Here is a 22,862-nt window from a genome sequence, read left to right on the forward strand (position 1 = left end):
TAGCAGTAGATATCTGTGTGTTTCATGTGGGAGTACTTTGAGGGTAGTTCAACCCAGCCATTTCTAATTTAATAGCAAGACGCTTGTTGTCAATTATGTTGGTCAGTTTTTTACAAAATAGGCTTTCTCTTTTTCTCTTCTTTTGAAACTTCAGAAATATAGGTATAAAAAAATCAAACTAGTGATGTTTTTTTCTCTTCCTTAAGGGAATCCAAAGATAATTAGGAACCTTTTAAAACTCAGTGGAGATGTTATTAGCCTAATGATTTTGTGGCGTAAAATAAAAAGAGGTGTTAATCTGTGATGCATAGTTTATTGTTTAATCTCTCTAGTAATATGGAAAAGTCTTTCGCATTTCTGTTGAACATAGAGAACTTTGTTCTGAATTAGGGTGCTATTAGGTAGATTGCCACTAATTGAACATCTGTAGGGCTGTGCCTAAGGATTTTTTCATGTAACATTTTTATTGCTGATGGTATAACAGAAATACAGAAGGCATGAAAATCATGGTTAACAGTAGCTAAGAAGGAAGAATTAGTCCTCAAAATTACGTCAGTAGTCTAGAATGCCGGGCCCAAACCTAGAAAGTAGAATTTAACAGAGCAAATTAAAGGCTTGCATTGAAATTTTTTTAAATATATTTTTAAACCATAGTATGAGGACACTGGCTTGAAAAAAATCCAAGAGGAAAAAGATCTAGGTCGTTTATTTTATTTATGAAATATGGAAAACCTGTCAAGTGTTTTTAAAGGCATATTAAGTTGTGCCAACATCAGCAAAATAATAATCATGTAACACTTCGATGAGATTATACTTGGCACAGTTGCTTCAGATTCAGTTGGCACATTTTTCCAGCAGTTCTATGAGTCATGACAGTGAGGCGATCCCAGAACCCTAAGGGGATGAGGAATGATTAGCTGTGTCCAGTAGCTGATAGACTGTCATGGGGACTCTTCAGTACTGCTCAGCAAAAGACCAGGACTACAGCCCTTCACTTGAAGCCAGGTTTAGGCTTGTAATGAAAGCCTTGTTAAGCATAGTATGCACCCAGGAGTGGAAAAGACTACCTCACAGTTTGAAAGAAGGCATGGCTTTGGCATTTGGCATTAGGTTAAAAAAAAAAAAACTATATGATTTCTGAGTTGCCTTCCAACTTGAGTATTGGATATTTATGGGTGACGATTATTACAACTTAATGATTTGTTTGATTACTAATAGTTTTTTGAGTACTTACTATGTGGCAAGTACCATGCTAAGCAATTGACATGTATTATATTCTTTAATTCTCACAACAGCGCGGTAAAGTAGATTCCGTTTGTGTCCTCTTTTATAGATTAGGAAAATGAGATCTTTCTTAAATAAGAGGTTAAATAAATTGCCCAAGGTTATGCGTTGAGTGAATGGGCAGAGCCGTTTTGGGGATTCAAGCCCACATCTGTCTAATTCCAGACCTTATCCCTTAATCAATACGCTATACGTATCCCCCATGTGACTTGTTTATTAGTGTAATAGCATGGTAGTGGAGCGTATCAAAGTAATGTTTGTTGTATCTGTCTTTATAGGAAAACTAGACATTTCCAGCTGATGCAGTAGTTGAAATGATGTCATATACATGAGATCCCTAACTTTCATAACTTTGGAAGGTGATAGTGTCCTCTTAGAGTCACTTAGTGACAGTGAAATTCATTATTTTACAATTCTTATAACCGGTTTCTCTTAAAAAAGTCAAATGGCTTTTTTAAGATTTAAATCATTTTTATGTATGAATGTGTGAAAAATTAAGTTATATAACACTGCAAAAAATATTGGCTTTAATACTTGGTTCTGTATTTAGAAGAATGAATCTTGCAGATTTACACATTACATTTTATTTGATTAGAGAGGTGTTTCCCAAGTTATATTGCTACTTTTATGATTGCATATGACCTAAATTTGAATATCCACTGATGACTGTTGGGAAATTTTATTAAAATTTATCATCTCTGAAAAGTCAATTTTAACGGTGAATGTGTTTTGTTGAATTCTAGGGGGAAGTTTGCAGTGGTGAGGAAATGTATAAAGAAAGATTCTGGAAAAGAATTTGCAGCAAAGTTCATGAGGAAAAGAAGAAAAGGCCAAGATTGTCGGACAGAAATAATTCATGAAATTGCTGTTCTTGAACTAGCACAGGACGATCCTTGGGTCATTAACTTACACGCAGTCTACGAGACGCCATCAGAAATGATCCTAGTTCTGGAGTAGTAAGTGTCGTCTCCCTTACTGAGTTCGTTCCATAGTCCACACTCCTTTATCGGTGCCACTCAGCTGTGATAACGTGGCAGGCCCTGGTTCTTTAGAAATCTGAAGATTTTCCAGAACTTTCTTGTGTGTTCTTCTTATTCATTTGACATATCCCAAATTTGCAAGGATGCATGTATGTTATGTTTTTCGTTTTCACTCTTCAATGAAATTCCTTTGAAAATAAGTTCTCTTATGTTCTTATTAGAGGCTTTCTTAAGAAGGTAAGTGGCACCAAGATAATATTAAAATAAAAAGCATTTTATAATCCCTTACATGTCCATATAGTCAAAGTTATTCATCCTTCTTTCAGAAATGATTGTTTTGATTCATTCCATGTTTCCAATTTGGGTAAATAAGTAAGGACAGCAGAGAAAACAGCTTTGGAAAATGAAGGACAGTTTTTCCTTCTTAAGAAATCCTGTTTTCTTCTCTGCTTCTCCTGCCAAAGGAAAAGATTGATAGATTTGAGTACATTAAAAAGCATTATTAGTACATAATATGAACACAAAATGAAAAGACTCAGGGAAAAAATAGTTCTAATATCTGTTCACCCAAACTGGTTAATATTTCTTTAATATATAACTGGATCTTACCAATATACACAGAAACATGAACCTCCCAGTGTAAAAAAAAAAGGACAAAGAAAGGATATAAAGAGAAATTCCACACAGAAACCTGTGTAAATGGCTTATACATAGGTGAAAAATATTGATTTTTACAGTTTTTATAATGTAAATTTAAAAATAAGTTGCCGGTTTCTCTCTATGTAAGATCGTCAGATATCATGAAGAAAAGTGGTACTCATGACTTGGATCATCTCATACTACAGGTGGGAGTATTACCTGGTGTAACTCTTCTGGAGAACAGTGTGGAGTATGTATCAAAAGCCCTAAAAATATATATACTCTTTAACCCAGCAATTTCACATACATAAATTTTTTCACAAGGAGATAATCAGGCCATTGGGCAAAGATGTATTATAAAAACGTTTAGTGCAGCAGTATCTACATAACAAAAAGAAATAATCTAAATGTTTAACGGTAAGAGGTTGGTGAAATAAGTGATCATGTCATGAGATGGATTGCTCTGCAGTCATTTTAAAAGATATGGTAGATAAAAATGTACTACATAGAAAGATGTTTTAAAATATTAAGTTAAAAAGAAAGAAACGTTACAAAATAACGTGTCTATTATTACCATGTTTTTATTTAAAAGTTTATAGAGGGAGAAGTCTGAACGGCTAAAATAGTGTGTTCCTCTTGCTAATATAATTCAAGAGCATTGTGTTTATATATTTTAATTCGTAATTTCACTTGTAGGAATCCCTTCAAAGGAAAAATAAAATGTGAACAATGGAAAGCATGAAAGTGTTTTCCATTGTGTATTTTTAATTATAATAGAAATATCCACAAATGATCAAATGCTTAAGAAATGTAGTCGCTGTGGATTATATCTCCGTGCAGTCGTTTTCCAGTTGTAAAAAGAAAGGTTGGTTGAGAGGATTTTGGTTTTCGGTTTGTCCTGGAGGCTTAAGTTAGGATTGGAAATTGATCCGGAAGAGACCCTCCAGCCATCATCTCCTCATTCCTCTCCCGTCCTCACAAACCTGCTCTTCAGCCTCTGCGCAGGTCTTCAGCCTTCCGTCTGCTCCTGCCTTTTCTTCCGTTACATTCCCTTCCCTTCTGTGGTCCTTACTGCAGCTAGTCCCTCACCAGCGCCTCACGTTACTTCCTTCTTTCTGTTGCTCTCCCTCTGCAACTCCTTCTGCCCGTTTGAAACATGGGACGCAGGCTGTGTGTCCCTCCTCCTGCCCGTTGTTGGGAGTACTTGCGTAGTCTTCAGTCTGCTTATTACGAGGGTGAGAGTTGCATCCTCAGCTGGGCTCTTGGTGTAGCTGGGTAATTCTTTACCTAATCTCTCAGCCCCTTCTTTTACCATCCCCGGCAGGCGGGCAGGAGCTAATCAAAACCTTGACCACACTTACTGTGTCACCCACTTTCCACCCGTTAGACACCGAGGCTTCTCTTCCTTTATGGAGGAAATAAAGGCCATCAGACACACGCCTCAGCATCCCTCTCTAACTGCTCTCACCTGCTTGCCTTCTGTTCCGAGGAAGAGATCCCACTCCTTAACTCGAAGGCTAAAACTTTGACATATGTTCTTTAATCCTCTTCCTTTTCTAGGACTTGAGTTTTACGTTTTAGTCACTTATCTAACCTCTCTCTCAGAGTCCCTCTCCTGTAGTGATTCTTTTCCCTCCATCTTCCAGGATTTCAGTCACTTCTCTCCTAAAATTCCTGGTCCTCAGCTTTGACGCTTTCTGAACTAATGTCCTGCCCTTCTCTTTCCTTTACTGCTGTGGTCTTTAAAGGAGTCGTCTGAATTTACAGCTTTCCTCACCTGCCAGTCAGTTCTGTTCTACTTCATAGATCCATCCATCTGCTGGTGTGCCGATACTCCATCACTTTTCAGTCTAATGCCATCTGCTCTCCTAAAACTTTCATGAGGTCATCAGCCCTGTGTGCCAAAATCGATCTCCTCATTTTAGTGTTCATTCTACTTCTTACTCTCTTTAAACACTTGATATTATACCTTCTTCTCTTGAAATTATGTTCTTCCTTGGCTTTCATGGCCCTCTTTTATTTTTTAAATCGTAGAGCCTTTTCCCCTTCATCTACTATATAAATATAAGTGCTCCCCACAGCTCATTAGTGTTACTCTGGTCATACGTTTATATTCTGCACGTTTACCCTGGATGATAACAATGCATTTTTGTGGCTTCAGCTATTTTTTACGTGCTGGTTATTGCTGGTTATTTCCAAATCTTTATCTCCAGCGTCAGACCTTTCCCTCAGCTCCAGCTGCTCTACTGCATATCCCTGAATCCACCTGCACATCATGACCGATGCACGATCAGTGTTTTCACCCCTGCGTTGCTGCCCTTCTAATGCCCATGTTTCTTTGCTCCCCACTTCCAGTGGTATCCCTGTTTATTTCATCACTCACGTAGAAACCTTGGGTCTATCCTTGATTGCTTTGTCTCATTTAATGCTCGTGTGTCATGAATTACCAAGTCTTCCACTTGAACCTCTCCCCTGGTGGTCCCTTTTTTATTGTGTTTGCTGTTTCTCCTCTGTGTTGGGTCCTCTCTCTCGCATGGAGTCTCACAGTAGCTGCTTAGCTGATCACTCTGGCTTCAATTCTAGGGCATCCCTCAGGCTCCTGTTGGATAGGTGACCTACACATAGATGTGGCAATATTATTCCCTTGCTTAGAAATCTTTGGTACCTTCTGTTGCTTCCATGATCATGTTTCTAGAACTACAAAACAGTATGATTTGGCCCAAACTTTTTGTGTTCTACTTTTTGTTTGAAGAGGAAGTCTTAGAATTAGACTTTGGACATTGAGATATCAGAATTCTCAGCCATGTCGACAGATTGTTGTTATGGAAACAGACAGGTTCATGATTACTGTATTACTCATTCCACCTGCCATGTGCTCTGGATACTAAGGTGCTGGTAATACGAAAGTGAAAATAGCATAACCCCTTTGTTCCAAGTGCTATAGTTTAGTGAAAGAGATAGAAATGATGGCAACAACCTTGGTGTTTTACTAGAATTCTTGTTAGTTGCTGTGGGAACATAGATGAGGTGTTAGTAGTCGTAGTTAAGAATTTGCTATGTGCCAGGCACTGTGCTGCGTCTTCTCTGGCAGCTCTGTATACATCATTTATATGCTTTATATACGTTATTTGTGCATTTTAGTTTTAAATTTTCTCCAGCTTTACAAGATGTGATTGACATAGAACATGCTATAAGTTTGAGGTCTGCAACGTCTTGGTACACTTATATCTTGCAAAATGATTACCACCAGGGCATTAGCTAACACCTGCATCACATCACATAATTACCATTTCTTTTTTGTGGTGAGAACATTTAAGATCTACTCTCTTAACAACTTCAAAGTATATAACACAGTATTATTAACTGTAATAATCATAGTTACATTAGATCCCCAGAACTTACCTTTTAACTAGAAGTTTATACTCTGACCAACAACTCCTTTTTCCCCACCCCTAGTCCCTGGTAACCACATTCTAATCTCTATTTCCATTTGAGTTTGCCTTTTGTAGATTCCACCTATAAGTGATATCACACAGTATTTGTCCTTTTCTGTGTGACTTATTTCACTTAGCATGATGCCCTCAAGTCCTATCCACATTTTTGCAAATGGAAGGATGTCATTCTTTCTTGTGGCTGAACAATATTACATTATACATATATATATATACATATATATATATATACACACACCACATCTTCTTTACCCATTCATGTTTTGACAGACACTCAGATTGTTTACATATGTTAGCTATTGTGAAGAAGCCTGCAGTGAACATGGGAGTGTAGACATCTCTTCGAGATCCTGCTTTCATTTCTTTTGGATACATACCCAGAAGTGGGATTGCTGGATCATATGGTAGTTCTATTTTTAATTTTTTGAGGAACCTCCCTACTGTTTTCCAGAGTGGCTGCATCAATTTACATTCCCATCAACAGTGCACAAGGGTTCCCTTTCTTCCACATCCTTGCCAACACTTTCTGTCTCTTGCCTTTTTGATGATAGCCATCCTAACAGGTGTGAGGTGATGATAGCTCATTGTGGTTTTGATTTGCATTTCCCCAATGATTAGTGATGTTGAGGACCTTTTCATGTGTCTGTTGGCCATCTGTATGTCTTCTTTGTGAACATGTCTATGTAGTTCCTCTGCCCATTTTTTTAATTGGAGTATTTGGTCTTTTGCTCTTCAGTTGTATGAGTTCTTTATATACTTTGGATACTAACCCCTTATCAGATATATGAGTTGCAAATATTTTCTCCCATTCCGTAGTTGCCTTTTTATTTTGTGATGATTTCCTCAGCTGTGCAAAAGCTTTTTAATTTGATGTAGTCCCAGTTGTTTATTTTTGCTTTTGTTATCAAATCCAAAAAATCATTGCCAGGACTTATGTCAAGGAACTTACCCTCTATGTTTTCTTCTAGGAGTTTTATGGTTTCAGGTCTTACATTCAAGTCTTTGATCCATTTTGAGTTGACTTTCATGTATGTGTAGGTAGGGGTCCAGTTTTCTTCATTTGCCTGTGAATATCGAGTTTTCCAAATACCATTTATTGAAGAGACTGTTCTTCCCCCGTTGTATACTCTTCATACTTCTCTTTATACTTTGTTATAAGTTAAATAATGATATATGCATGATTTTATTTCTGGGCTTTCTGTTCTGTTCCACTGATCTATATGTCTGTTTCTATGCCAATACCATACTGTTTTGATACTATAGCTTTGTAATATATTTTGAAACTGGGCTGATGCCTCCAGATTTGTTCTTCCTCAAGATTGCTTTGGGTATTTGGGGTCTTTTGTGGTTCCATACAAATTTTAGGATTGTTTTTTCTCTGTGAAAAATGCCATTGGAATTTTGATAGGAATTGCATTGAATCTGTAGATCACTTTGGGTAGTATGGATATTTAATAATATTAATTCTTCCAGGCCATGAGCATAAATAAATCTTCAGTTTTTTTCACCAATGTCTTAGTTTTCCATGTATAATAGATATATCATTTCTTGGTTAAAAATATTCCTAAGAATTCTATTCTTTTTGATGTTTTTGAAAATGGGATTGTTTTGTTAATTTCTGTTTCTGATAGTTCATTGTTAGTGTATAGAAGAAACACACTGATTTTGGTATATTGATTTTGTATCCTGCAACTGAAATTGTTTTTTGGGGGGTTTTTTTGGGTTTTTTTTTTTTGCGGTACACGGGCCTCTCACTGTTGTGGCCTCTCCCGTTGCGGAGCACAGGCTCCGGACACGCAGGCTCAGCGGCCATGGTTCATGGGCCCAGCCGCTCCGCGGCATGTGGGGTCTTCCCGGACCAGGGCACGAACCCGCGTCCCCTGCATCGGCAGGCAGACTCTCAACCACTGCACCACCAAGGAAGCTCTGAAATTGTTTTATTTACAAATTTTAGAACAAGATTTTATATGTGAGAAAAAAAATTTCAGAATAATAATCAACCTAAGATCACGCAGATCCAAGTAGCAGAGCCAAGATTTAGCCCAGGAGTGTGTGATTCCAAAGCTTTTAGCCGTGCACTGTGCACCTTTACTCCACCAGAGAGGCAAGGGAGTGCTTCTGAAGGAGATATTCAGCGTTATACACCAGCCATCATTGCCTTACTTGGGATTTTTCAGGTTGTTTGGACTGCGTCCCATGCTTTTCTGTCTGACTTCTGTTCTACCTCATCTCCTGCTAGTACTTCTCCAACCTCCCCCTGCATTCTAGGCACACTTTTTTTTCTCTCTCAGTGCTTAAAGATATCATTGCATTGTCATCTGCCTTGCATTGTTTATGACAAGAAGTCTGTGTTGATTCTTGATACCCCTCCCTGTATGTGTGCCTTTTTAAAGATTTTTCTCTTTCACACTGGTTTTTAGCAACTTGAATATAAAGTGCCTTGATTTTCTTTGTTTATCCTGCTTGGGGTTTATTGAGCTACGTGGATCTTCTAGTTTTTATCAGATTTGGCGATTTTTCGGCAATTATTTAAAAAGATATTTTTCTGCCCCCACCTCTCTCTTCTCGTTTCCTCAATACAGTGTGTGAAACTGGTTGATGCTGTCGCTCAGGTCCCTAGGGTCCTATTTATTCTCCGCCCCACACCCCCGTACTTTAGATAGATGGCTTCCATTTCCGTCTTCAGATTTGCTGATTCTTCTATAGTGTCTGATCTGCTGTAAAGCCTGGCCAGTGAAATCTTCACTCTAAACGTTGTATTTTTCCTTCTCTAGCAATTCCATGTGGTTCTCTTCATGCCTCCCATCTCTCTCCTTGTTGTGTTCATACTTTACTTTAAATCCTTCAGTGTATTTATAATACCTGTTTTAAAGTCCTTACCTGCCAGTTCCATCCTGTCTGGGTCTGTTATTATTTTCCTGTTAGCTGGGAGTTGTAAGTGGTGGCGTTGTCAGATGTCTAGTATTTTTTGGAAGGATGCCATATATTTAGAATGGCACAGTGCTGGGTGGATTTTATGATCTTCCACTAAAAGAATGGTGATGTTTGTTTTGGCAGGCAGTTAAATTACTTGTGGATCAGACTTACTGGGCAGGTCTAGGGCTACTTTAGCCTTTAATAAGGCTAAAATATGGCATTCTGGGGGGTCTGCTGAATGCCCCAGGTGCTTGGCATGGTTTTTCTCCTCAAACTGGGTAAAATTCAGATAACTTATTCTGTCCTTGGTGAATGCTAGGGCTTGTCCAGCTTATGATTTCCTGGTAGTTCTTTGCCTGACCTCAGTTTTATCCAGTGAATGTGCCTATAAGCACCTTGTCTAAGACTCTGGGATACAACTAAGCAGCTGTCTGCAGGTCTCTCTCTGTGTAGAACCCTCGTCCCTGGTCCTCTGCCTGTACAAAGTCCAGCTGCCTTAGCCTTGTCAAACTCCCCTCCTACCTCCTCCATTTAGCAAGGCTGCTGTTCTGCTTGGGATCCTCCCCAGCCCTGTACCACGTGCCGTAAATTACCTCCAAGTAGAAAGACAGAGCATAGGGCTCAGCTTGCTTGTGCCTCCACCTCAGGGATAATGGTCCTAACGGCCTGTCGTTCTTATGTCTGAAAACAGTTGGTTCATATACTTGGCTCATTTTCTCGTTGTTTATGGGTAGATGGCAAGTTCCGTACCATTTGGGTGAAAGGGGAAGTAGCCGCTCATCCTTCTGTGAGTGTACCAGTTATTTGTCACACCAACAGGCCCTTATACATATGTCCACTCTGCCTGGGATGCACTCCTGCCATTCCATCTAGTGGATTCCTGTTCATTCCTGAAGGCTCAGAATAAGTGTCATCTTTCTAAGATTTTTTTTCTCTTTCCTTCCAATTAATTGCTCATTTGCTAAGTTATCAAATCACTTGATATATAACTTCACACTCATGTGTATTTATGCATACACATTCCTAAAATTATCTTTCGTCTTTCTCTTCCCAACTAAAACTTATAATTTATCTTTCTTGGCCTAGCACATAGCACAGGGCCTCTAACATATTTGATTGATATTTGTTGAATTTGAATAGTGAGGGAGTAGAGATCCAAACTGGGCCTCTACATGGGATAGAAACGGAAATGCTGGTTTCGGTAGAAAAAGGAGTGTTTGGTGCCTAAGTTTGGAAGCTGTGATCCAGCTAAGGCGCAAGCAGCCAGGGAAAGTCCGTTACCCTTAGCTTCTGAGCATCATTTATAGGCTCTGAGTAATGTTGACAAAGAGATACTTACAACTTTCTGAGGACCACTGACTAGAAAATTGAAATTCACCGTTCTTAATGTTTTGTGTAAAAATCGTTTTGGTGGAAAATTTTTGGAAAAGCCCTTGAGTTAATTGTTTTGTAAAAGATATTTGGGTAAAAAGTTAAATGAATTCGTTTCTTTGTAATTTTAAAGTTGTGGAAAATAAGCGCTGCTGGAGTAAAGTGCACTGTAATAAAGCTGTGTAAGTCTTGCTGTAGTGAAAGGGAGACGCAGCAAAACTGTGCTGCTCGAGCGCACACACAGGTGTGAAGCACCTTCCTTCCCACACCAACTTCTGTGTGAAGGAAGGTGCTTTGTGCGAAGTAGTTGGTAATATTCTTGTGTTTTCTGTTACCATACTTGACAGATGCTTTTAACATCTCAAGTTGTTTCTTAGTAAAATTTTACTTGGTTCCATTAGTTAATATGGCAGTTAAATGGGTCAGGCTTAAATGTAAGTAGGATGAGGTGATATGGTGGTCGTACGTTGTACCGAGAGGGTATGTTAAGTCTTACTGATCGCTCAAGGCTGGCTTTTACAGTTTTTTATTACAATAGGCTGCATTTGAAGTACATCCTTGGACATTTTTAGAAAACTAGTTCTGCGTTTCACATTTTGTGCTTACGTGAACTGCTTACATTCTTGGGAAAACAGAGAGGAAAACCCTTTTGTTCAAGCGAGAATGGGTAAACATCATTGTGGAAAGGACTAACAATAAATTGTGCTTAAATTTTAGGTGAAGAAGTCCTTGTATTTATGTAAATTGACCGCTATTGAATTTTATTGTGGGTGGTAGTGTTGAGCTGAGAGGCCCAGAGGACGGTAAATTGAGACTGGCGAACTTTTGCAACCAAAATGCATTTGTCTGTCTCAGCTGAGGAAAACAGGCAGTTGTGAGTGTAGCCTTCATGTGCAGGGGACGCCGTGGACTGCACATCGCATCCTGGTGCATCTCTAGCTGCTGCGGCCGAGTGCACTCAGCTCGTGCTAACTGCCTGCTCAGCGTACAGCACTGCCGGGCTGTCACTAACTTACCGCTCGGTTCTGTTGTCAGTGCTCACCCTTTCCTTCCTCATGAGTTACGCATCACTTCAGCTTTGCCGGAATATGTGATGGCCATTTTGCAGTAAATTACATAAAAATTGTTTTGATGCTTTCATGTGTGGTTTTCTCATACTGTAATTAAAATATAATTGTCAGTTGTATAGGTTTAACCAGATGAAAATTTGAATCAGCCAGTGAGTTATTTTCTTTCACTCTCACCACCTACAGCTTTTCAGCTAAACTTAAATAGGTTCTTAGCTGACTTTGGTGAAAATTTTTGTTTCCTTTTATAGACAGAATTTGGAAAGTAGATTGCCCTAACAAAAAAAAAAGGAAGGAAAGAAGGCTGGAAGGAAAGAACTAAATTATCTTATGAAAAGGAAACGAACGAGTAGCTTTTGTTTGACAGTAGCATGGCTGTTTGGAGATGCGTATTTCACATTAATTTTTATAACAACTTCATGGAAGCAATCCAGTCTTTTTTTTTAAAAAAAAAAACACATAAAGGAAAATTTGAGATAGGACATGAGCTGTCATTTATGGTAAGAACAAATTGTTAAAATATGGAATTTCTGCTGAAGGGAAAGAAAAATTGTAAATGATTTGTTTCTTTTATTGGCAAAATTATTCAGAGGAAAAAAAAAACTGAGGTGCTTTGGCCAGAGGGTGGAAGAAAGTTTAAGTCCTTACCGCTCTTTTGGTGAGCCTAGGTCATATCTACTGAAATTTCAAAAGCACATTCCTTTCACACCAGCAGTTTCATCCCAGTATCTACGTTGAAGACTACTTACTGACACAGGCACTGACAGGAACCTTCACACACCTTCGCATCACAGCATTGTTTATAATCATGAATAATGAAAAAAAAAACCTAAATGTCCTTCAAAGGGGAATGGCTAAATAAACTATGGTTTTTCTATTCACAAGTTTGCAGGAATTAAAAATTCTGAGGTAGGACTTCTCTGGTGGCGCAGTGGTTAAGAATCCACCTGCCAATGCAGGGGACATGGGTTGGATCCCTGGTCTGGGAAGATCCCACATGCCCCAGAGCAACTAAGCCCACTAGCCACAACTACTGAACCCATGCGCCGCAACTACTAAAGCCCGCGCCTTCTAGGGCCCCACGTGCTGCAACTACTGAGCCCACGTGCTGCAACTACTGAAGCCCATGTGCCTAGAGCCCGTGCTCCGTGATAAGAGAAGCCACCACAACGAAGAATAGCCCCTGCTCGCCTCAACTAGAGAAAGCCCGCCTGCAGCAATGAAGATCCAAGTCAGCCAAAAAATTTTAAAAATAAAAGATAAAAATTATGAGATAGATATAAAACCATCATGGAAAAGACTCTTAAGGCATGTTTAAGTAATTAAAAAAAGTAATAGAACAGTATCAGTTAGAATGTTGCCATTTATGTGTCTTTAAAAATCCAGAAAACTAATATTTTTGTATGCATTTAAATATATTTTAAAAATCTGGAAGGTTGGAGTACACCTGAGTGATAACAGAGCTTACTTCTAAATGTAGCTCTGGACTGGGGGAAGGGTCTTCAATGGAGGGCATTTACTTTATTTGCATTTTTTACAAAAACAATGTTTTTATGTATTCTGTAACTAGAAATTCTTGAGAATTTTTTTACTTGAAAGTGTGTTAATATATTTTACTACTAAGGTTTAGTTCTTGAAGTTCTGAAGCTGATGTTTTTATTTAGCTTTGGAAATGCTTATCTGAGCTTAAATTTTTACTTAAAAATATTGGATTTCAGCATATAGATGGAAGAAAGTTTACACACATTCACATTATAGTCTATGTAAATAAAGATACCTACTGTGTCTAAATATTAAGAACACAAAGGCTATTTTTAATGAGTCCTCTTCCTTTCTATTGAAAATGTGCTTTTCATCTTCTCTAGTGCTGCTGGGGGTGAAATCTTTGACCAGTGTGTTGCAGACAGAGAAGAAGCCTTTAAGGAAAAAGATGTTCAGAGACTCATGCGGCAGATTTTAGAAGGTGTTCGCTTTTTACACGCTCATGACGTGGTTCATCTTGATTTGAAGGTAAGAGCTGAATTACTTTACAGTTTTGAGGTTGCTGGAGAATGACACTCCAGATGCGAGATGTCTCACAGTGGTTTCCTCCAATATTTGTCAGGTTTGTGTGTTTTATTAGGTAACAAGGATATAAGAATTGAGTCATAACTTGTATCCTCTAGCCAGTTTTATCAGGGAGAGAATGCACATGTGCATACATAGAAAGATAAATAATAATACATTGCCCCGGAAGTGGAGCTTCGAGGGTATGTTGCTGGAGTAGGTGAAGGCTTCCTGGTGGAGACAGGGCTTGAGCTAGACCTTTCCAAAAAGTTAGGATTTAGGTAGGTAGAGAAGAATAGGAGAAAGTTAACGCAAAAGAGTTAGGAATACTTGTGATGTGTTTGGACAAAAATAAATGGAAAAGTTCCTCTGGAATTGAAAGATGACGTAGGAGATACTGAAAGTTGAGAAAAGGCCAGATTCCTGGGGTTCACATGTCACGGACTGATAGGTGATTTTTGAGCAGAAATATTTGAAAAGCAGTGTTGTGGAAAATTAGGCAGGCAGCAATAAATAAAATAAATTAGGGAATGAAAGCAATCAGAGGCAGGTAGATTTTTAATTTGAAATTGTCAAAGAAGGAAGGGGAGGAAGGAGGAGAGAAAATACAAAGGGTGGTATCAGTCACCGTCCTTTCAAGTGACGCGGACGCCAGCTGAAAGCAGGGTAATTGAAAGAGGAACTTTCATTGGCTAAAACGTCCAGGGTAACTGGCTGCAGTTACACCACTATTCATTCATCCAGATACTGCCAGCACTTGGTTTTTCTTCAATTCTCAGCTCTACCTCCTCCAAATGGCAATAAAATGGTGGTGAGTTAGATGCAACCGTTTTTTACCCTCACAACTGCCCCGAGACTCAGCAGGAAAGAGCTGCTCTCAGGTCACTGGCTCATTCAGAAGTCCTGAGACCCACTCAAACCAGCTTAGATCAACCCAGAAAGAATTGGTGCACTGGTCCAGGGTGCAGGGCTTTGACGGCCAGGCCAGTGCCATCGGTGTCATATGCACCCACCTAGAGGGGTCAAGCCCTGCTCCCAGCCCAGCGTTGATGTGGACTGAGAGTGGGGAAGGGATGGGTTCTCAGACCAGTTCCGTTTCTCAAAGACTAGAGAATGGGCGCTCAGGGGACAAACAGTAAATGTCCACCGCAGGTATTCAGAGCATATTCCTTCAGGCAGCTGAGGAGAAAAGCGTCTAAGACCCCTGGTGGTTTTCCCATGGTTGCTTCCCTGTCAAGTCCAGGTGGGGCTTTGTGGAAGTGAGACAGTCCCCTAGCACAGAACACCCCTGGGACTCCGGCGCCTTATCAGCCAGAGGAGAGGGGGTGAGGAAGGAGGGTAACCTGACAGGGCCGAACCCCCGGACCCAAAACCACTTTCCTCTCCTGAACTTCCGCACCTCATCTCACTCGCCTGCCCATCCACCCTGACCCCTGCTGTCGTATGCTTCCAGCAGAAAGGAGATGCTTTCGGCAGTGGCTCTCCAGCTTTGACCCAGGTCAGGGTCACCTGAAAGGCTTGTTAAAACAAATTGCTGGGCCCCAGCAAGTTTCACATTCAGGGCAGGGCCAGGTGATGCCAGTCCTGCGGATGCAGGTGCCACTCAGCTGCTGCTGGATGGTACACTCTGTGACACCTTATACACACCGTACCTTATACACACCGTACTGTACACGTACATACTGTACACGTACCGTACTGTACACGTACCGTACTGTACACATACCGTGCTGTATACATGGCAGTGTTTAATCTCTTTTGCACGAAGGAACGCTCTCGAGGAGTGTGCAGTGTATATAACCAGGAAGTGACTCCATAAGTAAACTTGATCAAATTCCATTTGAAATTAGGTGGAAAGGTAATAGGTCATCCTTCAAATGCTAGTTTCCTACAGAAAAATACAGGGGAAGGGAAATTATTTGGAAACCTTCTTGTTCTTTTGTGCAAGATGCCAATATTTCATTTTGTTAACAGTTCTTTTTCCTCCGGGACACTGATTTCTTAGTGTAGTGTCTAAAGTGGGCGGTTACAGCACGGCGCCATTTTTCGAAGGCAGGTGTGGACATGTGTGCACCCACGAGTAGTGCAGTGGCCTTAGACATCACCTAGGTGAAACCCTCAGAGCATGCGCAAGGGAGCTGGGGCTTTGTTTTGTCCCTTTAGTGCATCGTATGCATTAGAAATTCAAAGATTCTGGGTGCGGGACACAGCCACCGTGCTTCGCTCAGGAACACTTGCCAGGAAGAGATGGTCTCTGCAGTCCAGACTTCAGTGGACTCAGACTTTAAGAAGCCTCAGTTAGGGCTCCCCTGGTGGCGCAGTGGTTGAGAGTCCGCCTGCCGTTGCAGGGGACACAGGTTCGTGCCCCGGTCCGGGAAGATCCCACATGCTGCGGAGTGGCTGGGCCCGTGAGCCATGGCCACTGAGCCTGCGCGTCCGGAGCCTGTGCTCCGCAACGGGAGAGGCCACAACAGTGAGAGGCCTGCGTACAGATTAAAAAAAAAAAGAAGCCTCAGTACCAGCCGTGAGGAAAATGTCCCCAAAGTAATGTCTGTGCTAAGCCTTCTCTCATGTTTGGTTTTACACACTTAACTTTGTAAAATCATACATTTATTTCTATGACGTTTTGCTAGTTTTATGATGTAAAAACGACCTCCAGGAACAGAACACCAATTTAAATAATATTGCATCTATAGGAAATGAGCTTTCAATTTATGACAGCTCCACCTACGACATTATTCAGAAAAGGAGCTAATTAGGTAGTGAGTCAGACGGGTTGCCAACACTGTGTGTCATGCATCTTTGATGTTACTTGAAAGCAGTCAAGGGTGAATATTAAGTTCTTGAATACCAGGTTCGACTGTGTATTTACACAGTGAAATTATATCCCTGTCTCCCTAATACACTCAGTATAAATCGTATCCTTTCTCCCCAGTGCACTTAGTGTAGAATGCTTTCCAGCTTTAATAGAGGCTTTGATGATGGGCCTTTGATGTTGGAAACAGGACTTTCCATGTTTCCTAGACCCAGAAGAGCTAGAGGACAAGGTGGCCTGGAAGGTTCTCAGCCTGTCTTCTGCCCTCACACTCTGCACATGTGCAGTCAGACCTGTTTCTCAGTGAACTCTGGAGGGGAAAGGTTGGAGATGGGGTTGGAAAGGCAGCAGTGCAGACGGGAATGATTTCTATCAAAAGGTCATTTCCAAGTTGACTTCCACTGTCCCCCGTGAGTCTGGACAAAGAGAGTCTACTGTCCTGCATCTTTTAACAACCGTCTGCCCAGTGACGGTTTGTTTATAATGCTGACTCTCAGTCTCTATCAGAGCTTGAAAGACGAAGCTATAGAGCTAAATGTGTTTTCTTATGTTTTAATTCTGTGAAAAGTGATAACCCCGGTATATATGGGAGCTTTGAGTCAGTAGACCATTTATTCCATGGTGAAAATGGGCAATTCTCATCCCAGAGACAGAAGTTAGTTAGAATGACTATTATAGTTGCCTCTTTGAAAAGTGGTAGTTGACAGAACGGGCAATACACTACTCAGTCTGGTCAGACCCCGAACGGTCAGTTTGCCAAAAGACTGATTCGCTGAAGACTCTCAGCCAGATGCAGGCAGGCCTCGGAGATGTGGCGGGTTTGCTTCCAGACACCACAGTAGAGTGAATATCGCAATAAAGCGAGTCACACCATCTTTCCCAGTGCCAAGGTCACTGATCACAGGTCAGCACAACAAATAAAATGAAAAAGCCTGAAATACTGTGAGGATTACCAAAATGTGACACAGAGGCACAAGTGAGCAAATGCTGTTTGAAAAACGGCGCCAAGGCTTGCTCGACGCAGGGTTGCCTCAGACCTTCAATTGGTAAAAAACGAAATAGCTGTGAAATGCAGTAAAACAAAGTGCAGTAAAACGAGGCAGGCCTGTATCTTCAGCTGAACATGGGAAGTTCTTTGAGGAGTAGCAGATGCAGATGTTGAGGTGTTTATGCATCTACGAAAATTGAAGACCCTGAAGTTTGTGTGATTAAGGGAGAGCCCATTCCTTTGCACATAAATCATGGCAGGACTGACAAGTCTCAGTAACAGCAACTCTGCCAGAGTCAGGACAAGCTCGAGGCTCAAAACCATCTCAGTAATTTGCTGAGCTAGTCATGGGCGTAATGGCCTGCTTTTGTATCAGTCAAGGGGAGGACTGACCAAAAGGGGCACAAAAAAATCCAGTCTTAAAATCCAAGGCTGTTTGTGTTCAGATGGTCTTGTACTGGTCAGATCTTCCAGCAGTTCTGTACTAGGTATTCAGTCATTAAACCCGTCCACCCTGTGATATGTATAATGGGAAGTAGAGGAGCAGACTAGGAATTAGAAGCTGGAACTTTGCCATCTGAGATTAAGTTGATCACTGATAGTTTAAGCATCAATGTTTTACGTGAAAGAGGGGTAACATGTAACATTTCTAAACAGTTTCCCAAATTTATTTAGACAGGGTTATTAACCTATTTCTATACTCTGACCTGGGTTTTAGTGCATAAAAAGTCAATTTACTTGAACTTTCGTGGGCTGATAAAATGTTCCTTAAAATGCTGTCCATGGTACCTTAGCCTTATTGAGCAGATTAGCCTCAAGTCTACAATGATCTCATCCAATGGTGATTGCTCAGTAAATGGTAGATTATGTACAGAAGTGAAGATACCCAGATAAATAAAAGGATTCCCCCACGAAGCTGAGAAATAAGATTTTAGGAGCACTCCTCTACTCCCAGTTGTCTATTTGGGAACAGTTTGTATGTTTCCCATTTATTCCACTCTCATTACCTCTCTGTGGACCTTGTATTTTTCTCTTTTTACCACTTGGGATGCATGCATCTTAAATAGAATCAAGTATTGTGAGCCACAGCCTCTGTCATGAACTGGATTCCATAGAGAGGAGGTCTGACTAAGCTGTAAATGTAAAGGTACTTGTCTTTGTTTTTAGCACATGTTTTCAGAAGCTGATGGATATTTTCAGAAATGATGGAGATTATAGTCTTATATTTTATTTAGAGGAGTAAGGTCTACTTTAAAAACGTACCTGTGGTCAAACCAGGGCACAGCTGGACGAGAGGACATAATAAACGTTAACTGTGAAGTTCCGAAAGCTGCGTTTTTATGAGATGTGTGTTTTTTCTAGCAATCTCTCTTTCAAGGGTTTAACGTCTCTCACTTTGGCAGATTATGGATGCTGCGACTAAGCCTTGATTTCAAATACTAAGGTAACATTTTAATAATTTGGTCATACTACGGAATTTACTACATTACCACCAAACCAACTAGCTTTTGCGTAATAACTAAAGAAAGCATTTCCTGTGGAACATAAAGAGTAAACAAAATGTGAGGGAAAGATGTTTGATCTCCTTTAAGGGAACAAATGCTGTTTAAAAACATTCCCAGAATGAGCACCTCTTGTTAATCACAAATGAACCTTAAGAAGATCTGGTGATTAGCAGTATTTCTCTTGGCGTTTTTGATGTACTGGGAAAGGCAAAACATGTGCAGTGATGAATGTCTGTTCAGAGCCAGACTCCTCTCATCTAATTTGCCTGAATAATGATGTTTGATCGTACTGTAGTATATCATTCATGTAATACAACTAAAATTGCCTTGAGAAGTCTGGGGCCTCATGATCATGATGTTACATAGGATTTTTTCCTGAAGAAATAGCTAGAAGCTAAGTAAAAAAGAGAACGTTGGCTTTATAAGGAAGTTTATGTTACCAGAACCTCTATAGTTACTTTGTCATTGAAAAGAGACATTGATGCTAACACTGATCAGTTGCTTCTCAGTCTTGGGTGCGGGGTGCTTTATCTGGTTTGGGTGTTTATAACCATTGAGCACGCGTCTGCAGTGGAAACTTCTACAGTGACAGCAATTTGTTGTTTTGGTTTTTCATTCAGTTTTAAGGTTTTACTGTAGCCAGAACTGTCTGTGATTTACCAGAAAAAGACAAAACAGGTTTTTATACAAAATTAGAGATGATACTGAGCCACAGTGTGGCTGTTTCACTATAGGCAGAAAAGTCTTAGTTATTTTGATGAATTTGTTTTCAAAACAAACTATCATTCCATAATTGCATAGTGGTAGTAAATTAGGACAGTGGGTAAGAGACACTAAGAATTCCCTGACCGTTTCTTGGGGTGTCATTGCATCTATTTTTTCTCTTAAGGAGTTTAACGCTGCACCATCAACCCAGTGCCACTGGCCACGTGGTGCTTCAGAGCACTTGGAACGTGGCTCGTCTGAACTAGGTTGTGCTCAGAGTGTGAAATCCACACCAGAGCTCCAAAGACTTAGTATGAAAAAAAGTAAACTATCTCAATAATTTTCCCTATTAATTACCTGTTGAAGGTGTAAACGTTTAGATATATTGAGTTAAATAAATACATTTAATTTCACCTGTTCCATTTTACTTCTTATAATATGGCTACTAGGAAATTTTAAATTACCTTTCCGTAGGCCAGCACTGGCTTCAAGGGTATCAGAAGATACTTAAGTCAAAACCACCTGTACTAGATCTCTTAGCCGTTCCATTTGTTTTTCAGCCTATTGTAAGCTAGTTTTTTCTCCCACCATTTTACTAAAAGTTACCTTCTCTGAGTTCGCTCATGGTCGTCGTTCTTCCCCTTGTCCCATCTGATGGCGCTCTTCTCCCTGTTTCCTGCTCTAATGTTACACCTGGGTTCTCGCTCGCAGACCAGTGTCTCTTCTCTTTCCTGACTCCTGGTGTTTACCCCGAAACGTAGTTATCAGCCATCCTTCCTCTCGGCCCACTTCTCTTCTTGCTGTACACTCTTCCTCTCATTTGCTTCCGTGCTTTTTAGTCTTTCCCGTGTGCCGCAGACCCCCAAAGCCGTGTCCTCAGCCTTGCTGTCTCTCCAGGCTGAATTTCCAGCTGTCCTGGCTGGTCCTGGGAAAGCTGAAGCCATGGTCCTCTCTGCGGACCCCATGTGTCAGTCAGCGAATGACACTGTGCCCTCTTCCTGCCCCTACATGGCATCAGTCACGATGGCCTGTGGATTTTGCCTCTGTTACGTGTAAAATTTTCCTTTCATTCCATGCTTCATCATATCTTCCTCACTCTGTCTCTCTCCCCCTAGAGACTTTTAAAAACAGGTTAAAGACACGTTTTTCAGAAGGCTGTTTCCAGCCACATGGTTGTATTTGACAGTCCCTTGCACATCGTGCTGTGTGCCGGCTCCCCTGTGTACTTTGGCCTGCGCTCTTGTCTTTCCCTGGAATGTCCTCCGTCCCTCCACTTGCTCTGCCTTCTGCCAGGCACTCCTGAATGGCCCACAAAGCCCTGCGAGTCCTGTCCCCCAACCCCATTTCCTTCCAGCCTCACACGTGCCCCTCACCTCTGTGCGCGTCTTCAGCTCGCAGTTCTTCCCTTTGCCACCCCCAACCCCGAGAGGCTCCGCCATGACTGGCTCCTTCCTAACATTGGTTTGCCCTCAAGTACGCCGCCTCCGGGAAGCCTTCCCTGACTGCCCTGGAAATAGCATCCGCACACACACATACCTGACGGGCACTCTCTCGCTCCTTCCTCCACTCTGAGTTCTCTGTAGAGCTTAAAACAACCTGAGGTTGTATTATTTATTTGTACTTATTTGACCCTATTGGAATATAAGTCTCCAAAGGAACGGAGGACTTGTTTTCTGCCATTTCCTCAGGTCACAGCTCACTAGGCAGTCAGTAAAACTTTGCGGAATAAGTGGTGAAATCCTTCTTCCCTGTCAGGGCTGCTGCCCTACCTCCTCAGGAACCCTCCAAGGCAGAATCATTGCGTCTTGTTCATCTCTTGCCTGAGTGCTTTGTCAACTGCAGCACCTGAGCTAGTTGAGCCCGACAGGCCCATCTGTCTTCTGAGTATGAACTCAGGACAGTAGGGGCTTGGCAGTACTCATAGTTATGGTACCACCTGTCCTGACACAAAATAGAGACCCTTTAAGGGTTTCTTTGTAGTTAGTCACCTTTCCTCTTTTCACTTACTGGGCGAGTAGCAGCGCGGGCCTGCCGGGTGCCGGGCCCTGAGCCCGGTGACGTCACCATGGCCAGGACTGGCTCCTGTTCCCACGGAGCTGTAGCTTCTTCCCCTCTGTTTCTGAATCCAGACTGAGATAAACCTACAAGCATCTTCATAATAGAAAAGAGTAGGCCGGATGGCTGGCTCGATAGTAAGACCCGTTTCAAAGAGAGGGCCCCCCTGTACCTCAGCATCCTCTGTCGTAGGGCAGCCCTTCACGTTGCTGCTTCCCTGCCGTGTTAGGTCTTCTCGCCAAGTTGACAGTAGGCAGAGCAGAACAGAGAAGAGCGTCCCAGGTGGCGGGGGTACGATGACAGACATCAAAGGGGAGAGGTTAGGTGAAGAGTTGGTTGAAGGGACCTGAGCCAGAGAGAGAGGCTGTGAGTCCAGAGGGGCAGGTGGTCGTCGGCCTTGGGTGCAGGTGGAGGTGCGGGGTGGGAGTGGGGCGAGGAGAGGGGGAGCCTCCAGATCGGGCTCTGGGGGCCCAGCAGTTAGTGGGCGGGTCGCAGGAGATGGGCCAACAGCAGCAGCCGGGGAGTTAGCAGGGAACCAGGACGGTGTTCTGTTCTGGAAGCCGAGAGAAAAGGAGCTGGTGAACAGGGAGGGAGCAGCAGTGTGAAGCGCCACTGAGACGCCGGTGCTCAGAGGAGAGCCCGAGGGCGCCCTTGGCTTTGACCGACCTGGGCGGCGACGAGAAGACGGAAGCCGGATGGAGCGGTTGCGTGGAAGTGGCAGGAGAGGACCGTGAACATCACTGCCACCCTCTAGAGAACCGCGCGGCGGAGGAGACCGAAACGCCTGTTAACAGAACAACGCCGGGGAGGCGAGAGGGGCCGGGGGAGGGGAGGGCAGAGAGGGCTTCGCAGAGGAGACGCCACCCTGTGCCGGAGGGAGCCGTGAGGATAAATTTGACAGGCCACCGGGGAGGGGCCTTCCCGAGCAGAGACCTGAGGTGTGGGCCGTGGGTCTTGTTGAGGGACTACAGCCCGACTGACTTGGAGCGCAGACTCCCCGCAGAATGGTGACAGGAGAGTCATCTAGAAAGGGAGGGAG

General features: G+C 41.9%; 1 protein-coding gene across 1 annotated transcript in view; it reads left to right on the forward strand.

Moving 5' to 3' along the window:
- The window catches only part of STK17A (serine/threonine kinase 17a), a gene marked incomplete at its 5' end in the record, with an annotated part of 37,956 nt that overhangs the window by 8,049 nt on the left and 7,045 nt on the right, over window positions 1-22,862 (forward strand). Inside the window, 2 exons of the mRNA XM_082661462.1 lie at window positions 2,028-2,240; window positions 13,575-13,719. Coding sequence (XP_082517588.1) covers window positions 2,028-2,240; window positions 13,575-13,719 — 358 coding nt within the window. The remainder of the gene's footprint in view (window positions 1-2,027; window positions 2,241-13,574; window positions 13,720-22,862) is intronic.

Source organism: Grampus griseus (assembly GCF_964374135.1).
Source record: "Grampus griseus genome assembly, chromosome: 9".
NCBI lineage: Eukaryota > Metazoa > Chordata > Mammalia > Artiodactyla > Delphinidae > Grampus > Grampus griseus.